This window comes from Chanos chanos, chromosome 10 (assembly GCF_902362185.1).
Source record: "Chanos chanos chromosome 10, fChaCha1.1, whole genome shotgun sequence".
NCBI lineage: Eukaryota > Metazoa > Chordata > Actinopteri > Gonorynchiformes > Chanidae > Chanos > Chanos chanos.
In genome coordinates this window covers 18,572,109-18,589,219 of record NC_044504.1, presented here as the reverse complement: position 1 = coordinate 18,589,219, position 17,111 = coordinate 18,572,109, and the positions used below count along the sequence as shown (strand labels likewise).

The 17,111-nt window shown below is 38.7% G+C and overlaps 1 protein-coding gene across 1 annotated transcript; it reads right to left on the bottom strand.

The window, feature by feature from the left end:
- Positions 1–537: 537 nt before the first annotated feature.
- Positions 538–16,036, bottom strand: LOC115823021 (proton-coupled folate transporter). The gene is made up of 7 exons (XM_030787016.1): positions 15,880–16,036; positions 13,613–14,363; positions 12,827–12,924; positions 10,186–10,324; positions 8,246–8,329; positions 6,816–6,972; positions 538–722 (listed from the first exon to the last, which is right to left on the bottom strand). Exons 1-7 carry the CDS (start codon positions 16,009–16,011, stop codon positions 677–679), a joined length of 1,407 nt encoding a protein of 468 aa, XP_030642876.1. The 5' UTR covers positions 16,012–16,036; the 3' UTR covers positions 538–676.
- Between the last annotated feature and the right edge of the window lie 1,075 nt (positions 16,037–17,111).

The window sequence follows — 17,111 nt, the reverse complement described above, 5'->3', positions numbered from 1 at the left end:
TGCATCAAGTACACATGCTCCAATGAATCTGAATATGCTTTCAAAGTAGATTGTCTCACTGTGATAAACTGCAGCCTCCTTAATTGGGGAATGATTCTGAGAAGGTGATGGCTGAGGAGAATGGATTCTGAGTCTAAGTGCACTATCTGAGAGTAGCTTATCAGGAAGACTAGTTTAAAACAGTGAAAATCTGAATTAGTTTTTACTTCTTGCAGGGTTGACCTTTTACTATTCTAATTTTGTAGGTGATGCTCTCTATACAAGTGAAATTGGATAAAAGGTTTAGAAGACTCAAGCTGTCTTTTACCAGACATATACCATGCACAATGATCCCATATGGTTAGAAATCAATCAGAATCATGTTTATTGTTTACAAATACATTGACTGTACATTACTCCCATTACACCAAACCGGAAAATGGAATTTCATCAGTATGAATGATTGGAGCTTGTTTTCCTAATTTGTGTTGGTGTGTTTATGTAATTTGCACAGGAAAACACTCAGAGGAGGTCACTTCACAATTAACCCTAAAATGAATGTGTGTGTGTGTGTGTGTGTGTGTGTGTCAATACAAAACGGAAAATAGAATACTATAATAAATAGAACACTTCATATTATTACTTAAACTCTTTGTTTCCATCTATGTTCTCTGGAGTAATAAAGTAGAATTCAGTCTTAAAGCACCAGACGAGGTTGGGAAGCTGGCATCTCACTGATCCACCTAAGAAGTGAGTGAGACAGAGAGAGAGAGAGAGAGAGAGAGAGAGAGACGTATTACTAATTAGCCTCTGTTCTATTGTCATAAATAGTACTTTGAACAAAAGTACAACAAAATTTATTAAAGTTTTGATAAATAATGCAGTGAACTGATACAGCGACCTAGAGTAATCGCAATTATTGAATGCCTGTTTGGACTGTTTGCATCGAGGACTTGCGACCTCGGGATTTCACACTACACATTTGAAAGAGAAGCTAGATAACTTTGTTTGGCTACCAAGCCATGTTAAATACTCAGCTCACGTTTATTTACGTGTCCCCTCTGGTTTAATAATTTCCAATGCACCAACTGTAACTACAGACATGCAAGTCGCAGATATATTTACCATTGCTTCATTAAGGCAGAATAAGATAAACACTAAAGTTTAATCGCTCATTAACGTTAGTGGTCTTCCACTGATAAACATGGCATTAGCTAGCTTTGTTGGTAACATAATTTAGCAACGGACAGCGTTATAAGCTGCTATAAGCGATGTTGCCAAAGAATTTTTAGAAGTGACGAGGAAGAAATGATAGGACCGCTGTTTGTTTACTCATTAGAACTGCAGCACTGTTTCATAAATAAACCTACAATCAATTTTATCAACAGCTTAGTCTACACTACTCAACTTCCGTAATGTTAAACGTAATTTTGATGTTTGACTGACTACCGGCTTTCACATTACTGCAGCAAAACCAGGCACGGCTGACATGAATGCCATAACATGGTTGAAGGATCCATCCTCTGTCTCTTTTTAATTGTCATTTATCGGCCGGTAGTCAGTCAATATTGAACACTGATACCGATTTATCTGCAATTAGCTCATATCGGCCGATAATATCAGCATGCCGATTTATCGGCCGGGCTCTAGTCTAGACCTTGTAGCTCCTTTGAGTTGATGGAATACAATCAAACTCTATAGTCATCCCATGAACACACCATATCTGTCCATGGACTGTATCACTGTAATTTGAAGAGATATCACCAGGCACCATCAAAAGGCGGGAAACTGACAGGTGGTGACTGTTTTGATATCGGAGAAAAGGCATTAACAATACATCTTTAGACTGACATTTAATTACAACCCAACAGTAATACATAATGGAACATTGCTGTAGGGGCTGAAACGTGTGACTGTGATAAGAACTAATTGTTTTTGTCAGGTAGTGAGCTGGTGTGTCACTACATTCTGTCTGGGTACAGGCTCATTTGGAATTGTCGGACCACAAGACGTGCCTTCATCTCCAGCGGTAATGAGAGATTGTGCATGTGGAACAGAACTGGTGAGCCGCTAGTGACACTAATCCTTTGTCTTCGTTGTTCTTGTCCTCTGAGCACAGCTAAGGCCAAATACAACAGTAATTTTGGATAATCTGAAAATTCTCGTTTTTAATAAACTCCATCACACAAGACTGCACAGAGGCACGGGATCAGCATGACCAAAGAGCTTGTAAGAGGGTGATTTGACTTCGTCTTTCAAGGGTGGAATAACAAATGCTTCCCACTTGTAGCATGCAGAGTATTTCTAGGCTGTGTGTGTGTGTTTGAATGCATGCACATATAATCAGAATGTAAAAACGAAGCTGTTTACAAGCTTCACACAATATTTCCATATTTTCACTCATTCAACCGTTGTTGTTCAACTAATTAGCCTTCTGAGAATTAAATGCATATGTTTCTGGATTCACATGTTGTTATTTGCCACTGCTTTTGTATTTTGGTTTGGGGAAATGCAAATCGAATTACTCTATTAACATTCAATAACATCTCTAGTATGTAGCTCCGGTGTACTCTCTAAGCATTTTGAGTCATCAGAAAAATTCACTGAAAAATCTCTCAACATCTATCATTTAGAGTATAAATCATTTGGCTGGCGTATGGTAAAGGTTCACTAATAATATCAGATTGCTAAACCCAGTCAGTTATTCAATAAATGATTTATACTCCTAAAGTCCGGTATATTTAGAGAACAAACCTTCACTCATTTTAATAGTGCAGCTATGGAAACCAACGGACCGAGGATCTCAGAATTGTACTTACCCTCAGGCTAAAGCCAATAAACATTACTTCAGCAGGAATGATAAATAAATAAACAATTAAACAAGAGAGAAGTATTGACCGACTGCCATGCTCATTTTGGCTTGAAGCATAGCAATAAAAGTCTCACACAAGCTGTGGATTTGGGTGGATTTAACAGGCAGAATCAATCTACTGTCTCAATCAATGCAATAAGTTCAACAAATCTCCATTCACCAGGCATGGAAGGGTCTGCCACCTACAGACTATATCTAGTCAAGTCTAACATCTCTGCTGACTTGACTGAACAACTTTTCCGAATAACCACCTCATCACCTTACTAAAGTAATGGCACACACTTTGAATCTAAGCAAACTTTCAATCTAAGAAATTAGTATCTAGCATTGTACTTTCAGATCCACACAGTTACAAACTAATTCTGATTTCGATGTGTTGTATTCTGTAGTTGAAGGCACAGTTGTTGCTCTGATCCATTCAGCTGAATGTCACTGACATTTAGTGTATGCACTAGCTGAACCAGGACAAGACTAAATGTCCTTCGGACAAAAAAATCAATACAGAAACACAGAATCCCACTTTAGAAATTTCAGCTGAAGTGTATTTTTCTTTCTTAATAGTGTGCCAACTGGTAGTATTTATTTCTTCTGCATTTCTGAAGTTGCTTCACTTAAATCAGTTATCTTAAACCCTTTGGAAATTGTTTAGATTTGTGCTCTAGCGTAAAATTGCTTTATCAGCTGAATTACCGTCTTCTATCACATATAAATATGAAATATAATGTGCATATCAGAAACAACAAAAGTGGCAGGTCCTCTGTTTCCATACTAGAGGACCAGTCAATTACCTCATGCACTCTGAAGTATTTGAACTGGGAAGTAAATGTGAGGACACAGATTGTTCAGTTGAAAGTTAATTGCTGGGGGTAATGAAATGAAAACTCTGGTAGATGGATTATGTCTAGGTTTTAGCCTGTAGGCTGTTACATCTCAGTGTAAGACTCTTAAATTTGAACTGGGCACCACAAGGACAGAGATTGCCCCTTCTTTTACTTTACCAAGTCTGCCATTATTTCTTTCCAGATTCTCTCTCATCATTAATCCACAGACTCAGATCTGGGAAGACACACTGCCACATTTATTCTGCCACTTTACTTTTCTTTCTTCTTTCTCTTTCTATCTCTCTCCCTGACACACACACACACGCACACACACACACACACACGCACAGTCGATGCTGCCCTGAAGGCTGATAGAAAACCTTGCGGAGAGTTTAAAGTCTGATCACAACAAATGAAATAATTTCATGGTTAGAGGTAGAACATCAACAAATTTCTGCAATTATTTCTTTTGAAGGCATTTTCATTATCTGCACGCCAACTTTAAAATTTTTGTTTATTTTCAAATTAATTGTTTATTGTGTTGATAGGAAATGACATGCCAGAGGCCTATATTCTTATGAAACAAATGTTTCTGTGTTGACTATACCTCACCGCTCTTCATTCAGTACCTCCACATAAGACAGCTAATTGATTTCCCTCTACAGACAATGCTGTACCACACACCTATGCCACTTCAGTCTCATTATTTTCTCAGCAGAAACCAACATTCATTAACAGCAGCTCTCTCATGACCTGCAATGTTCACTACAATTAAATCTTTAAGATTCCAAATGACAGAGAGGAGGCTGATGAAACATGTGATTTTGCAGACGTGTGTCGTGACTTCATGATTGGTTCAAATTGCACACCTGTCATTCTCCTGCAGCAAGAAGGTATACAGAGCCATTACTGAACATGTATGACTACTGCTGTACTTTGTGTGTGTTACTGCACATGAAGGAGAGCTGTTTAGGGACTACCCTGGCACCGTGTGCAAGTCCAGCCTTGGGGAACGGGCCATTAGCACAGTAATTATAGCCTGGGTGCGATAACCGCTCTACACTTCACTTACCGCCACGTCGAGTTCTTATTGCCAGGGTGCATTACTTAATGCCTTCATTACAAAAAGACAATAGCTTAATTACAGAGTCTAAGGAAGAACATCAAACGTGTGTCAGAATCAATTTGGAAGCTGGTAAAGGAGGTGGTAAGGCTGTTTATCGTCTACCTCACCTCAGTTCCAACGGGTAAAGTACTCCTACCAGTGGTAAAACACTGGGGCTCATTCAGATATGGCGAATTAGTGTGGGATGAATGAGAACTGAATGAATGATCATTTTATGACTCATTTCCTCATTTTTTTAAGTCTAATTTCAAACAAAAATTTCTTATAGATAAATCATATTCTGTTTTGCCATGAAACAGTTTTCCTGCCTCACACCATCCAACATGCAGGTTGCTAATGGAGGGTGAAATCTCTATAATTACCTTGAAAACAAGTTCAAATAGAAATTTATTGCAAAAAAGTTTGTTTTTTTTGCACAGGGTGTAAAATGAACCTTTCCTTCTCAAAAAATTGAGAAATAACTATTCTGTATGCACGGTTAACTGTAAAAAGTTAGGGACAGAATTGAGAGTATTTTACTTGTCTAATTTTGAGTTTAGATTTTGGAGTATAAGATACTCATTCCTCCCCTCTTTATTCTCATAAACTGACAGATAAAAACTGTGATCAGTGTTCAGTTTTGCTTCTCTTCATGCCAAATATTTTGCTATACAGAAATGAATGCACATCAATGTTTAACAGAGCAAAAATTTGCCCATATCATAACCCGAATATTCTTAGGAACAGATTGTACATTAAAAACAGATTTACTTTTGTTCTTCTCATGTTCGTGTGGGTCCATAGTGACAACAACCCAAACTTTACATCATTTAATTCTTTATAGTAGAATCAGTTGTCAAAAGGGTAATGTGTTAATAGGGTTAGGTAAGTGCAAAAGCTAAAATCATAGCAAAGTCTCCCTGTTATCTCAGTATGTTTGTTACAACATTCTGTTGATTTTGTGCAAATCAGAGAGGAAATGTTTGCATAGTTCACAATTATCACACTGAAAATTGAAATAATATTGTGGAAGTATTTCTCAATTTATGTATATATTTTGAACACTTCTTGGCATGAATTCTACTATACAGCTGAAAATTATCAGTTATATTGAGGATATTTTGGCAAAGGTTTCACAGCATGCTCCACGTGAGTTGCTGATTTTCTAAAAAAGCGTTGTCAGTGCCTGTCTGAGACTCTGATTTCTGATTTACAGAAACTGAGAGAATGCGTGTAAGGTGACAAAGAAGATGTACAATTGATTTCTCTTCAATCCGGTAATGGTACTGTGATTATACACATAAATTACGCAGTAATCATGGTAAAGGTGGATCCACCGGTATATGCAGAATGCAGAGAGAATGAAAATTACTTTAGAAGTTTTGCTGCAGGGTCATTGTGCTGCCATTTTCAACCATGTGTCAATAACTATGCAAGAACAACTATATGTTTGTTTAATGGGAGCTTATGGAGATAAGTCTGAAGAATTACAGAAAAAAAGAAGAGAAAAATATTTGGGAAAAGACTGCAAGCAATGCACCAAGAGATTATATCAACACATATGCTTCTTCAATTATGCATCATTAAAAGATTGTTTCTTCCTATTCCACATGTAAATCAGGGAGTAGTTCCCCCCCCCCCACAGTAAATGATCAAGAAAATTAAATCAATAAATCAAAATAAATTATTTAGTTGATGGGTGGTTGTGGGAAGGGGTTGTGAACTTCTGTTGAGGGTAAGTATAAATAAATAAATATTATCACATCATCACATCACATCGCATCACATTTCATCATTAGGATAAGAGCTTGTTTTGAATATTTCCATTTACCATGGTTAGCTTTCACAAAAATTATTTAATTTGTAGACTAATCACTGATAATGCCCCATGGGTAATTCACAGTATTATGCAATATTAATCATCTCATGCTATCAACTCTCTCAGTCAACCAGGGGCTGTTCTGACTGACTATTCTTCATGTCAAAAATAATCTTATATAGGTGGAACACTGTGAAATTTTTGGGCTCTGTTACTTACTGCATGAAGATGAGTACAATGATGGCAAACCCAGCCATGACGATGAAGGGCATGCCAGGGAAGGTGGTCAGGGTGAGGGGGTAGAGGCCGTTAAACATAGTGCCAGCGATGAGAATACAGGTGGCCTCCACAGATGCAGTGAAAGAGAACATTGCTCCTGCAGGGACAGAATCATTACAGTTTACCAACGTCAATGTTTCTGTGACATTTAATCAACATCAAGAGAACAAATCTCCAAGTCCTTGTGCCAAATCTTTGAAACTGTAATTATCGTATTACATATTCAGATTTGACAAATTGCATAAAAAGCAACTGTACCATAATTTTATGTCATATTTTGATGGTTGTTTGACAGTTCGTTGCTGTGTAAACACTAGTTTCTTTCAAGCTACAGTAATTGTCTTAGTAAATCCTTAGTCATTCTTATCTGTTCCATCTAAAGCACCACCTTAATCTTGTTACATAATTGTAACAGAACCACATGGTCTGTGTATGTCAGTTGAACCATCCTACTATATGTTATCATTCTGAGATCAGAGGTTGAATGATGATTTGCCTCAGTGAGCTCCATGCATTATAGCAGTGCAAAGAATAATGGTCAGTTCCACATTGACGAAATGTCTACCAAGTGCTGAAGAATCAGAGGGACGGCTCTTACTAACCAGAGCGGAATGGGATCAGGTAGAAGGACGGTTTTTAAGTGGTTTGAACATGGAAAAGCCTATTGATCTGAGTCATAGATGAAAGTCCTGCCAAGATTTTTGAATGGTTGAACAGGGTTGGTATGTACTTTAGGGAAAAAGGCAGCAAAAAGACTTTTCCCAAGGTAAAAAGTTGTTCACAGTAGACAAAGAATCAAAAGAAGGGTAATTGTTTCGTCCTTGTTTGATATTTACTACCACACTCTCTGAACATACCATCTCATACAAACTGGTTTGGAAATCTATTAATTACATGACAAATGAATAGAAATGTTGCCATGACAGTGTTAATCATTTAACTACAAATGACTGGTGTGTGTAAATCTGCTCTCAGTTGTATTGCTTTCATTTAAGGTAATGATCATTTTCATTAAAAAAAAAATCATCAGTGTCAAGGCATACAGTTCTTTGCTGCACTTATGAATTTTATATTTTCACAGCTTTTCATTTTGACATTTGTATGAGAGGAAATGAAGATGACACTCAGGCACTTATCCACTTTAATCTGCCAAAAAAAAAAAAACCCTCCCACATGGTGTATCAAAAGAATATTAACATTCATATCATGATCTGGAGACTTTCAATATTAAATGATTAAATGACTGTCATGGCATGTATCTCTTGGTCTGTGCCTCTGGTTTTTCATCTTGAGCAGACTTTTGATAGCCTGCATGGGGACTCAGCCTTCTGGCCATACAAGATTGTACAAACAGTGTATTTAAAACTCACCTTGTTCATCCAGCTCCACAATAGCAGAGGAGAGAGATCGAATCACTGCTTGAGTAATGCCAGCTGGGGCCCCTACCACAGCCACTGTAATAACACAGGGAAAGGCAAATTATTATCCAGCAAATATTAACACACTGGTCTCTGTGAATAATCGTGGGTAGTTTGGGCATAGACAGCTCTATAATAATATTATGAAGCCAGTAATTCCAGTGTAAGAACACACTAATCATGCCATATATTCATTTTCCTATGTCCACCTTAAGTCCACCTTAAGTAAGTTCATTTGCATGGGAACACGCTGTCTGACGAGCTGCAAGTGGGTATAGAACAATGCATTTCCATTTATGGTTGATGAAATACCTGCATTGTGATATGTAATTGTACAAAAGGGGCCGGATTATTAAAATTCAAACTCCTGCAAACTAAAACAATCAATAATTCATGACTGTCATTCAAGCGCATGAAATTCTAAAGCGGTATTATCACAGCTAAACCTTATTCAGCCAAATGACTCCCCCATCTTTAAAATACGCAAAAGGTACAGAGGTAAGGGTTCTTTGTTTTTATTTCATTGTGCACGGTGTGTGTGTGTGTCTGTGTGTGTGTGTGTGTGTGTGTTCTACACACACACTGTCGCACAAACGTTTTGGCATCGGAATGGAGGTGATAGCTCCGAGTGCGGTGCCGTTGTGCCCCTCATTATTCTGGTCGACAGAACAGAGTGGAATGCAGATGTCTGGCCTGGTGCTGATTCCACCCAGACACCACTCATCTTTTCCTCCAGTCCTCTACAGTGTATAATCCTACTAATAATACAGAATAATCATTTCCATAACCATTTAATTAATTAAGAATATCAGTGCTGATACGTCTACATCCCTCCAGAACGCCCGTCTAAGCAGCTTAAAACACTGTTATCAGGAGTCCATGACCACGTATTCTAGGACTGACAATGTGAAGCTGAAACAGGTGTTTACATATTGTTTGGAAGGTGTGTCTGAAGGATGTTGGCTTTGTGTTTTTGATGTATTCACTGAGGGAGCCAAAGGATCAGGTACAATATTCTTCATCTGCAGTCTTCCCAATCTGTCAGTGTGTGCAGGTTTAAGGTTGACAAATGTTTTTTCCCCCTTCTTAAGAAAAAAAATCTCTCTAATTCTGCCCACAGTTTGACACCTCTTTAGAAAACAAGAGCTGGTCACAATAAAAACAACCTGTTTTCTGAATGTCTCGATGGAGATGTTTCTTGTATCGTCTTACCCCTATCTCACAGGTTTGTACCAGAAACTGGTCAGCTTTGTCTGAACATTACCAAAGCATTGTTGACAGTGACGCAAGCCATTGTCACTATTATCACTGCTGACATTATGACATTCAAATCACATAACACTTACCAAATCATATCATGTCCTCCTATAACTTTTACTGCTATACCACACTGAAGACACACTCACTCGACAAATAGCACCTGGCATAATGACATTGTGAGGGTCCTCTGCAGAGTGTTCTGTTGTTTATAGCATTATTCAAACTGCCATTTATGTCATGACCTATTACCCATCATCCCTGAATTAAGAAGTGACATACTATCCCATGTTATTTTTCAACATCAGTGGCATGCTACAACACTCACATCCAACAGGGCTTTATGGCATGGTTTACATTTACCAGTTAAATACAAGCACAACAAAGCAATCTAATGTGCGTCTCTATAATTTCAGCTTTGTAACTGATTTAAAGTTAATTTAATGGAATAATCTAACGCTTAACTAGGCAAGCCAGTTTTTAACTGGTCGACATATAAAAATGAATTAGATTAGGTATGCAAAAAATTTTTTGATCATTTTATGTGTGTACATGCCAAAAAAGGACATAAAGGTGAGCCAAAGCAGATGCCAAGTAGCCAAAGAGGACCAGTAATGACAAGAATGAGAAAATACCCAGGAAGACCATCCATGTGTTGGTGGAGCAGGCCAGTAAGATGTAAGCGGCAGCTCTGGTGAGGGCACTGAGCTTAGCCAGGGTCATCTCACTGAAGCATCTCAACAGAAGTGGGAACAGCCCCAGCAAACTGAAGCCCTTCCAGAAAAAAATGAGAAGGGATTAGCGCTGGCTACATGAAATATCTATTAACCTATCTACCTAACCTATTAATTTATCTATCCCTGGTTTGTGTGCATTTGACGTGTAAAATTCACGTTTGAAGTTTATGAGCAGAATTCAATGAGAAAGTAGAAGAAACAGATTGGTGAGTTTGGCTTCAGTAGAGATAGTGTTTGCCATGTAATGTTGAGTATTAATCACTTAGCCGTTTGGAATGTCCTTTTAATGTTTCAGCTTTACAAAGGCAACTCAAATAGGTACTCAGTTACTTTTGTTTGGCCCATTCATTATTTAAAATGTGATAAATATTTGAGCTACTTTAGATTCATTATCCAGACAAAAAAACAGGAATTCATTAACCTTTGGAGAATGTACTTGATGAGGCTGTACCAAAATAAAAAAAAAAAAAACATGGATTTTTCACAGTATGCTTGTAGGTCATAGTGTGTGTGTGTGTGTGTGTGTGTGTGTGTGTGAGTGAGTGAATGTGCATGTGAACATATATGTTCAGGGCTGCATGGCTCATTGAGCTTCTCTGAGCAGACAGGCTCTTTTGATTCAATTATCCTAGACTCCCTGGGTGACAAGTTGCCGGTGTCATTGGACCCTTTGACTTTCCCTGTTCTGCGGCTGGAAACATAATAGGAATGCATAAACATACCACTGAAAAGGTCAGTGCTCTATGTTTTCACTTTAATCAACTCATTAGGGCCCAGAGTGTTTAATAATTCTTCACCAACTCCATGCTGCCCCAATTATGAGTCAATCTGAACCCTACAGCCACTTCTAAAAAAAAAATGCAAGCATAAAACCATGAACTCACCCCTGCCCTCTCAGACCTGTTGTGGTTTAGTTTCTTTAGTTCTTGACAATTAGGAAATTGTGTAATGGGAAATTCAGAGTCTCTGCTCTCCCTGTAAAAATTACCCTTTTATTATTCTAATAAGCTCTGCATTTTCTGGCAGCCAAACTTGTTACTGCAAAATTATTATGCACAGTGTTCTCTCTGATTTATTCTCTCTCTCCCTCTCTTTCTCTCACTCACTCTCTAATTAAATTCTTTGTGTAATACACAAATTATGCTTTTCCTTGGAACACTTTGCACTGTGGCAAACATTTTTATGGCAAGGGTATGAGAGGTTATCAGTAGAGGAGACAACACCCGACTGACAGACTTTGGTAGACAGACTCTTTAATGTACCCCTGTCTGAATCAATGGATCTACCCACAGCCTACAAAAGGCAATCTAGAGTCACTGGAGGCCCCGCAGTGCATTGTGGGGCAGTCAAGCTAGTATGTTGCAAATGGAAAGGCATCACCTCTCCCTTCAGAAACCTCTGGCCCTTAACGAGCAGCCTTTGTTTAAGTGTCACTCTGAGACAAGGCATCGACCGACCTGCATTGATGAAATCTCAGCAGAGGAATCCCCTGACAGTCGGTAAAAAACGGGGCCTACTACGATTTCCTGTTTGTAATTACTTCAACTTCAGAAAAAAAAAGACTAACCAAATGTACAGAGCAAATCAATCTTTGTCACAATGAAGGAACAGTTGGATTTCTTTTTTCTTAATTTGTGATTCAGTCTACGTTATTTGAAGGCTTAATCAATGTTGCATTAGTAATTTTTAGCTGCCCTTGCCTGCACAGAAAGGATTTACTTTGGTACTAAGAGTGAACGAGGACAGTGAGCCAAATATTGATGGGTTCCTGTCCTCTCTGGCTTTTGGTATTAACTCAGGGAAGTAAAATAACCATTTGCTGTAATTCATCTCTTAAAAACTGAACTCTAAGCATGAAAGGTACGTATTAAAACTATGCTTCACCTAGAAGTGTTGTAATGACATTTTGTTGGTTTGTGTCTGAACTCACATCATCAGCAGTTCTTTGACCTTACGAAATGACAGACAATAATGTAATTTAATCATATGATCAGCTATCCGCAGCATGTAAAATTAAATTGTTGTAGATCAAAAAAGCACTTAGTAACTCATTTCTGCATCATAAAACAAATCTTGGACATTGGTTTGTTTGCAGTCTGCTTTCTATGCCTGTTATAAACAGTCTCATAAGAAACAAATCTGCAAGCTCATCCTATTTCAGCGCATTTCATGAAAGCAAATTATGTGTGATTAACAAATGAGGCTATACATTCTTTCAATCATACAAGAAATTACTTCAGTCTGACTAGATATCTGGGAAGTAAAATGTTTTAGATTGTATTTTACTTCGTAAGACTGGCTGAATTAAGATCAACTTTTTCTTTGACCCGAGCAGCCAGATGATAAAAAATAAATGAATCTTTTGTTAAATTATGCATTACCACATCTATGCCTTGCAAAGAGGATGAGGTCCCTCAAGACACAAGATGAAGTGAGAGGGACAAAAAGAGCATCTGTTTAACGTCTCGGTCGTGAAGAGGTTAACAAAGCGTGAGTCACAGTAAGTACCATGACGGTCTGACAAATCAAGGCCACCTACCAACAGCAGCATTCTCACAGCGTTAAACACCCCAAACAGTACTGTGGTGAACTCCCTCGGCTCATACATCAAATAGAGGAGTAAGATAGACGTTTCCCCTGTGGAGGTAAAAAGCACATAAAAGCACATATCATTAACTTCTCCCTGCCCTAAGAGAAGATCCAAACTGAGAGCTAACATTTAGATCCCCCCCCCCCTCCCCACTTTCTGAAAGAGCCTGGACATGATACCAAAACAAACAGCTGTCTCAGTCTTTCAATGGCTAGACACAAGTCTGATTTGACTTGATGAATCAGTGGTATTCACATAATGTGAAAGTTCAGGAAAATAAATCAAAATCGGATGTGAGTCATTGAGGAATTCAAGAGGGAGAATTTTGGCTAGATATGACTTTCTAAAAGTTGGAATATGACTAGAATACTAAGTTGCATTGTACTCTATCAGTATCTCAAAGATCTTGCTAATTTAATACGTTTAAAATATGTTTACAGATGTTCATGTCATAATATTTATATAATCCATCATGAGTTTCATTGCATAATCTAGCTGAATCACGTTTTTCAAGCGTGCAAAAACAGACTTACAGAGATAGGTAGCAGTACATTTATAACTACACCTACTACAACATATAACCACAGCAGCATCAAATTACACCACAGGCATCCCTGAAACTGATTTCTGAAGAACTAGGGACAATGATATACACAGCCCAGTGACATCAAAATCAAGCTGGTCAAAAGTGCAAGTCTTCTTTCATTTCTCTTTAAGATTTAGGACCAGACTCACCCACAGCCATGAGGTTATTTATGAAGGTGCAGAGAATGAGAAAATGCAGTTTCAGCCTCTCCTGTCCCGGCCTCCTCCTAAACACAGCCTTTAACGACAGCTTGGCATACTGCAGTATGAAAGGCCTGGATCGGGGTGGCTCTTCAATAGCCCCCTTCTCTGATTCTGCCTTTAGGGATGGGCTTCTGTTCAGTTTGACAGGTCTGGGGTCTTGTAGCCAGAGCAAGATGTAGAGCACTGCCAGCACATGACAGGCACAGTATGCCACGAATGCATACAGTAGACCATACTCCTGCTCCAGGAACCCCGCCAACAGGAAGCCCACTGTTCCCCCCACAAAGATCATAGACTCTGCCATGGCCATGCGTAGTGTACGAGCTGAGCTGGAACCAGCAGTCACATCAGCAAGGTAGCTGAAGCAGCTGAGAAAGACAGAGACATGACCACCACTGAGACCAGTGAGAGCTGCAGCAGCCAGGCACCAGTACACGGTCATGTCCTCCACAAGGTCCAGCGTGATGAAGACAGCACCACTCAAAAGGGAGAGGAGCGATGGCATCACCATAACAGAACGCCTGCCTGCCTGGTCAGACCACGACCCAAGCAGGAGGGCTGGAGGGATGGACACCAGGCTGAGAATGGCCGTGTAGAAAAGCAAGATATAGGAGGAACGAGCCTGGATCTCCTCATCCTGTGTGTAATGCTCTGGGTTTTTGCAGATCTCGCTGTCAGTAAACAACTCATTGCAAACCTGAAGGCATGAAAATACAAGGATAGTGTTTTGAATGTATGATGCTGAATGTTATCATTGCATATTGAGGATCTGAGATCAAATTTTGCTTTGTTTGATCATGGCTGTGAAGTAAAGTCTCTTTCAAACAACTTGTCCATCTCTTATTTATCTGACACAGTTCTTTCAGGACAGTAAGAGCTAGGATTTTTCTTCTGTTTCTCTGTCAAATTGTTAGTCTCTCCAGTCAAAGCTCAGTGCTTCTGCAGTTTTGAGACACTGCAAGTAGCTATGATATAATGTCATTTACTTGAAAAATTCTCCATAAATGAATGTGGAAATTAATTTCCACAATTGGAATTAGGGATAATCCAGATATTGTACAAAGTTTCTTTACCCTTCATTTGGAGAACCTTTTTTCCCTCAAATAACTACACTCTTTGTTAATTCTATCAGCCAGGTTTATGTAATGAGTTTGTCACTCTGCTACATATCCCTACACATAGAAACACGTGATTTGTGTTATGTTTTTTTTTTTCATATTTCTTTGACTATTCACAGATAATAGTATTGACCTGTAATGTATGACCAGTGTATGTGTAACTGTTATCTTCCTGATAAATGATGATGACTTCACCAAGATATAAAAAACAATTGAGAATAACAAGGACAATTCAGCCCCACAGACACTCACACAGCATAAAATACCAATGCTCACAAAAAAAAGTTATGTGGAAGGAAAAACTTAAGACACCAAGACAAAGGAAAAACAAAAACAAAACAACAACAAAAAAGACAGTTGCAGTGTTTTGCCCTAGTCACATTCTGCAGGCATATATGGCATTATCATGAACCTTACACCATAAACTTCTGAATAGTGTCTGAACTTTAAACAGACTTACGCTGTATTCATCTCCATGCTCTTTAGAAAGGGTTCACGGGCAGGGTATAAGAATTTAAAGAAACAGGGGAAACAGCCACCCACCATACACAACATGATCAAATGCAATGTGACAAGGACAGTGCTGCATACATTTCCTATGTTCTTTTGAAATAACTTTGTGTCTGCTGTACTTGCTATCTTTCAACATACAGTACAACACTTAAGGAGAGCAATGAAGTTCTTGTTTTTCTTGAATTAAAATCTCATCTGGCTCGCCAGGAAACGCGTATTGTTATAATGAACAAGGAAACCTTTTTACTCAGTTACTATAGAGAGACTAATTAATGTCAAAGGTTGCATCTTGCAATGCGTCACAGAAAATGGAGTCTGATGGTCTTTTCTTTTTTTTTTTTGCTTGTGAGTGTAGAGCAAGTCATGATCAGTTGAGTTGATTAATGTCTGTAGCAGTATAGAGGCTATGAGCCTGCACTGAGTTTGAGGCATCTGTCCTTTCTTATAGAACTCTACCCTGTTGACCTGTTTTTCAGGACACGCACTGAGGGAAAAAAAGAAACGAAAATGCCCCTAAGGAACCAGTTGATAAATATGTTTCTCTCTTGTGCACTCTCTCTCTCTCTCTCCCCCAAATCTTACCTTAGTGATGACCAGCTGTTGATAGGCTGGTGTCACTATGAAGGTGCTGGTCATGTAAAAGAAAATAACCGGTTCCACTGTCACAAGCCTCCTGAGTTTTTCTCTCCATTCTCTCATGTTCAGGCCTGTCATGGTAACACTGGAGGAAAAGAGGAAGGAAAAAAGTGTACTGAATATATCAAGTGTTTGGAAATCCCATTCCTATAACGTGCTGTGCAAAAAGTAGAACTTGAAAAAGAGACGTCTCCTGTGTTTCGTTACAACATCCTGTTAAAACAAGGTTAGTCACATGCTTGTCAGCTACAGAGAAGGGAAAAAAAATGTCATGAACTGCTCTTATCAGGAGCACTTGGTTAAAGTTTACAGCCTGTAAAACCACACACAGCACTTTTTACATTTCCCATGAACAGTTCCCTAAAAGGCTGATATAAAAAACCTGTTACTACCCACTAAAGGTTCACAGCTTGTCAGCAGTTACTCCATATATACTACACTCTACAGCAAAACCCATGCAAACATACAAAATAATGAGAATCTTTAAAAAGAAAGACATACAAACAAATTTATGCATTATAGATATTCACCAACTCTCTGCAAGAAATCTGAATGAATTTATAAAAGTGCTCAGTTTGTGGTTGTGAAGTTTAAAAAGCAGTCCTGCTGTGGATGTGCCTGTCGAGTTCAAGCGTATGACGCTATAAATCAAGTCAATTCTGAACCAGTTGATGGCAGACTAATTATTATAATGATGTATTGGCCAGGATCATACCTCAGTGGCAGGTTTGGCCAGTAAGGAATAGCACCCATAGAGCTGGTTATATATTTGCTTTCTGGGTTTTTTTTCTTTTATTGACTTTGAACACATTTCATGTCTTTGATGATACAGTACCACAGAATTCCCCCCCAAGAGATCAAGAAATACAAATAATAAAAGCTGTAAATATTGCCTACAGAATGTATTTGTGTGCGCGTTTTGAGTTTTCTACCACAGGAAATCTCCATCAGTTCAGCTAGCATTCTTCACTGCCTTACAGAAATGCAATATTATACTAATTAATGAGTGACTGGAGGCACACAGCAGCAATGAAGGTGTAGAATTGGCAGAGCTTCTATGAGATTTTGACAGAGCCTGCACAGCACACTAACATTTGATGAAATTCCTGCTGAGACGAGTCGGCAGGCGGGGTTGGGAAGGGCAGGTGGGTCTGTATTCACGAAGCTCTCGCCTGCTG

Coding starts and splice junctions, on each gene's coding strand:
- LOC115823021 (XM_030787016.1), bottom strand. CDS start 16,011: ATGACAGGCCTGAACATGAGAGAATGGAGAGAAAAACTCAGGAGGCTT. Junction 14,364..15,879: donor AACAGCTGGTCATCACTAAG/GTAAGATTTGGG, acceptor TCATGCCTTCAG/GTTTGCAATGAGTTGTTTAC. Junction 6,973..8,245: donor TGTGGAGCTGGATGAACAAG/GTGAGTTTTAAA, acceptor CTGTCCCTGCAG/GAGCAATGTTCTCTTTCACT.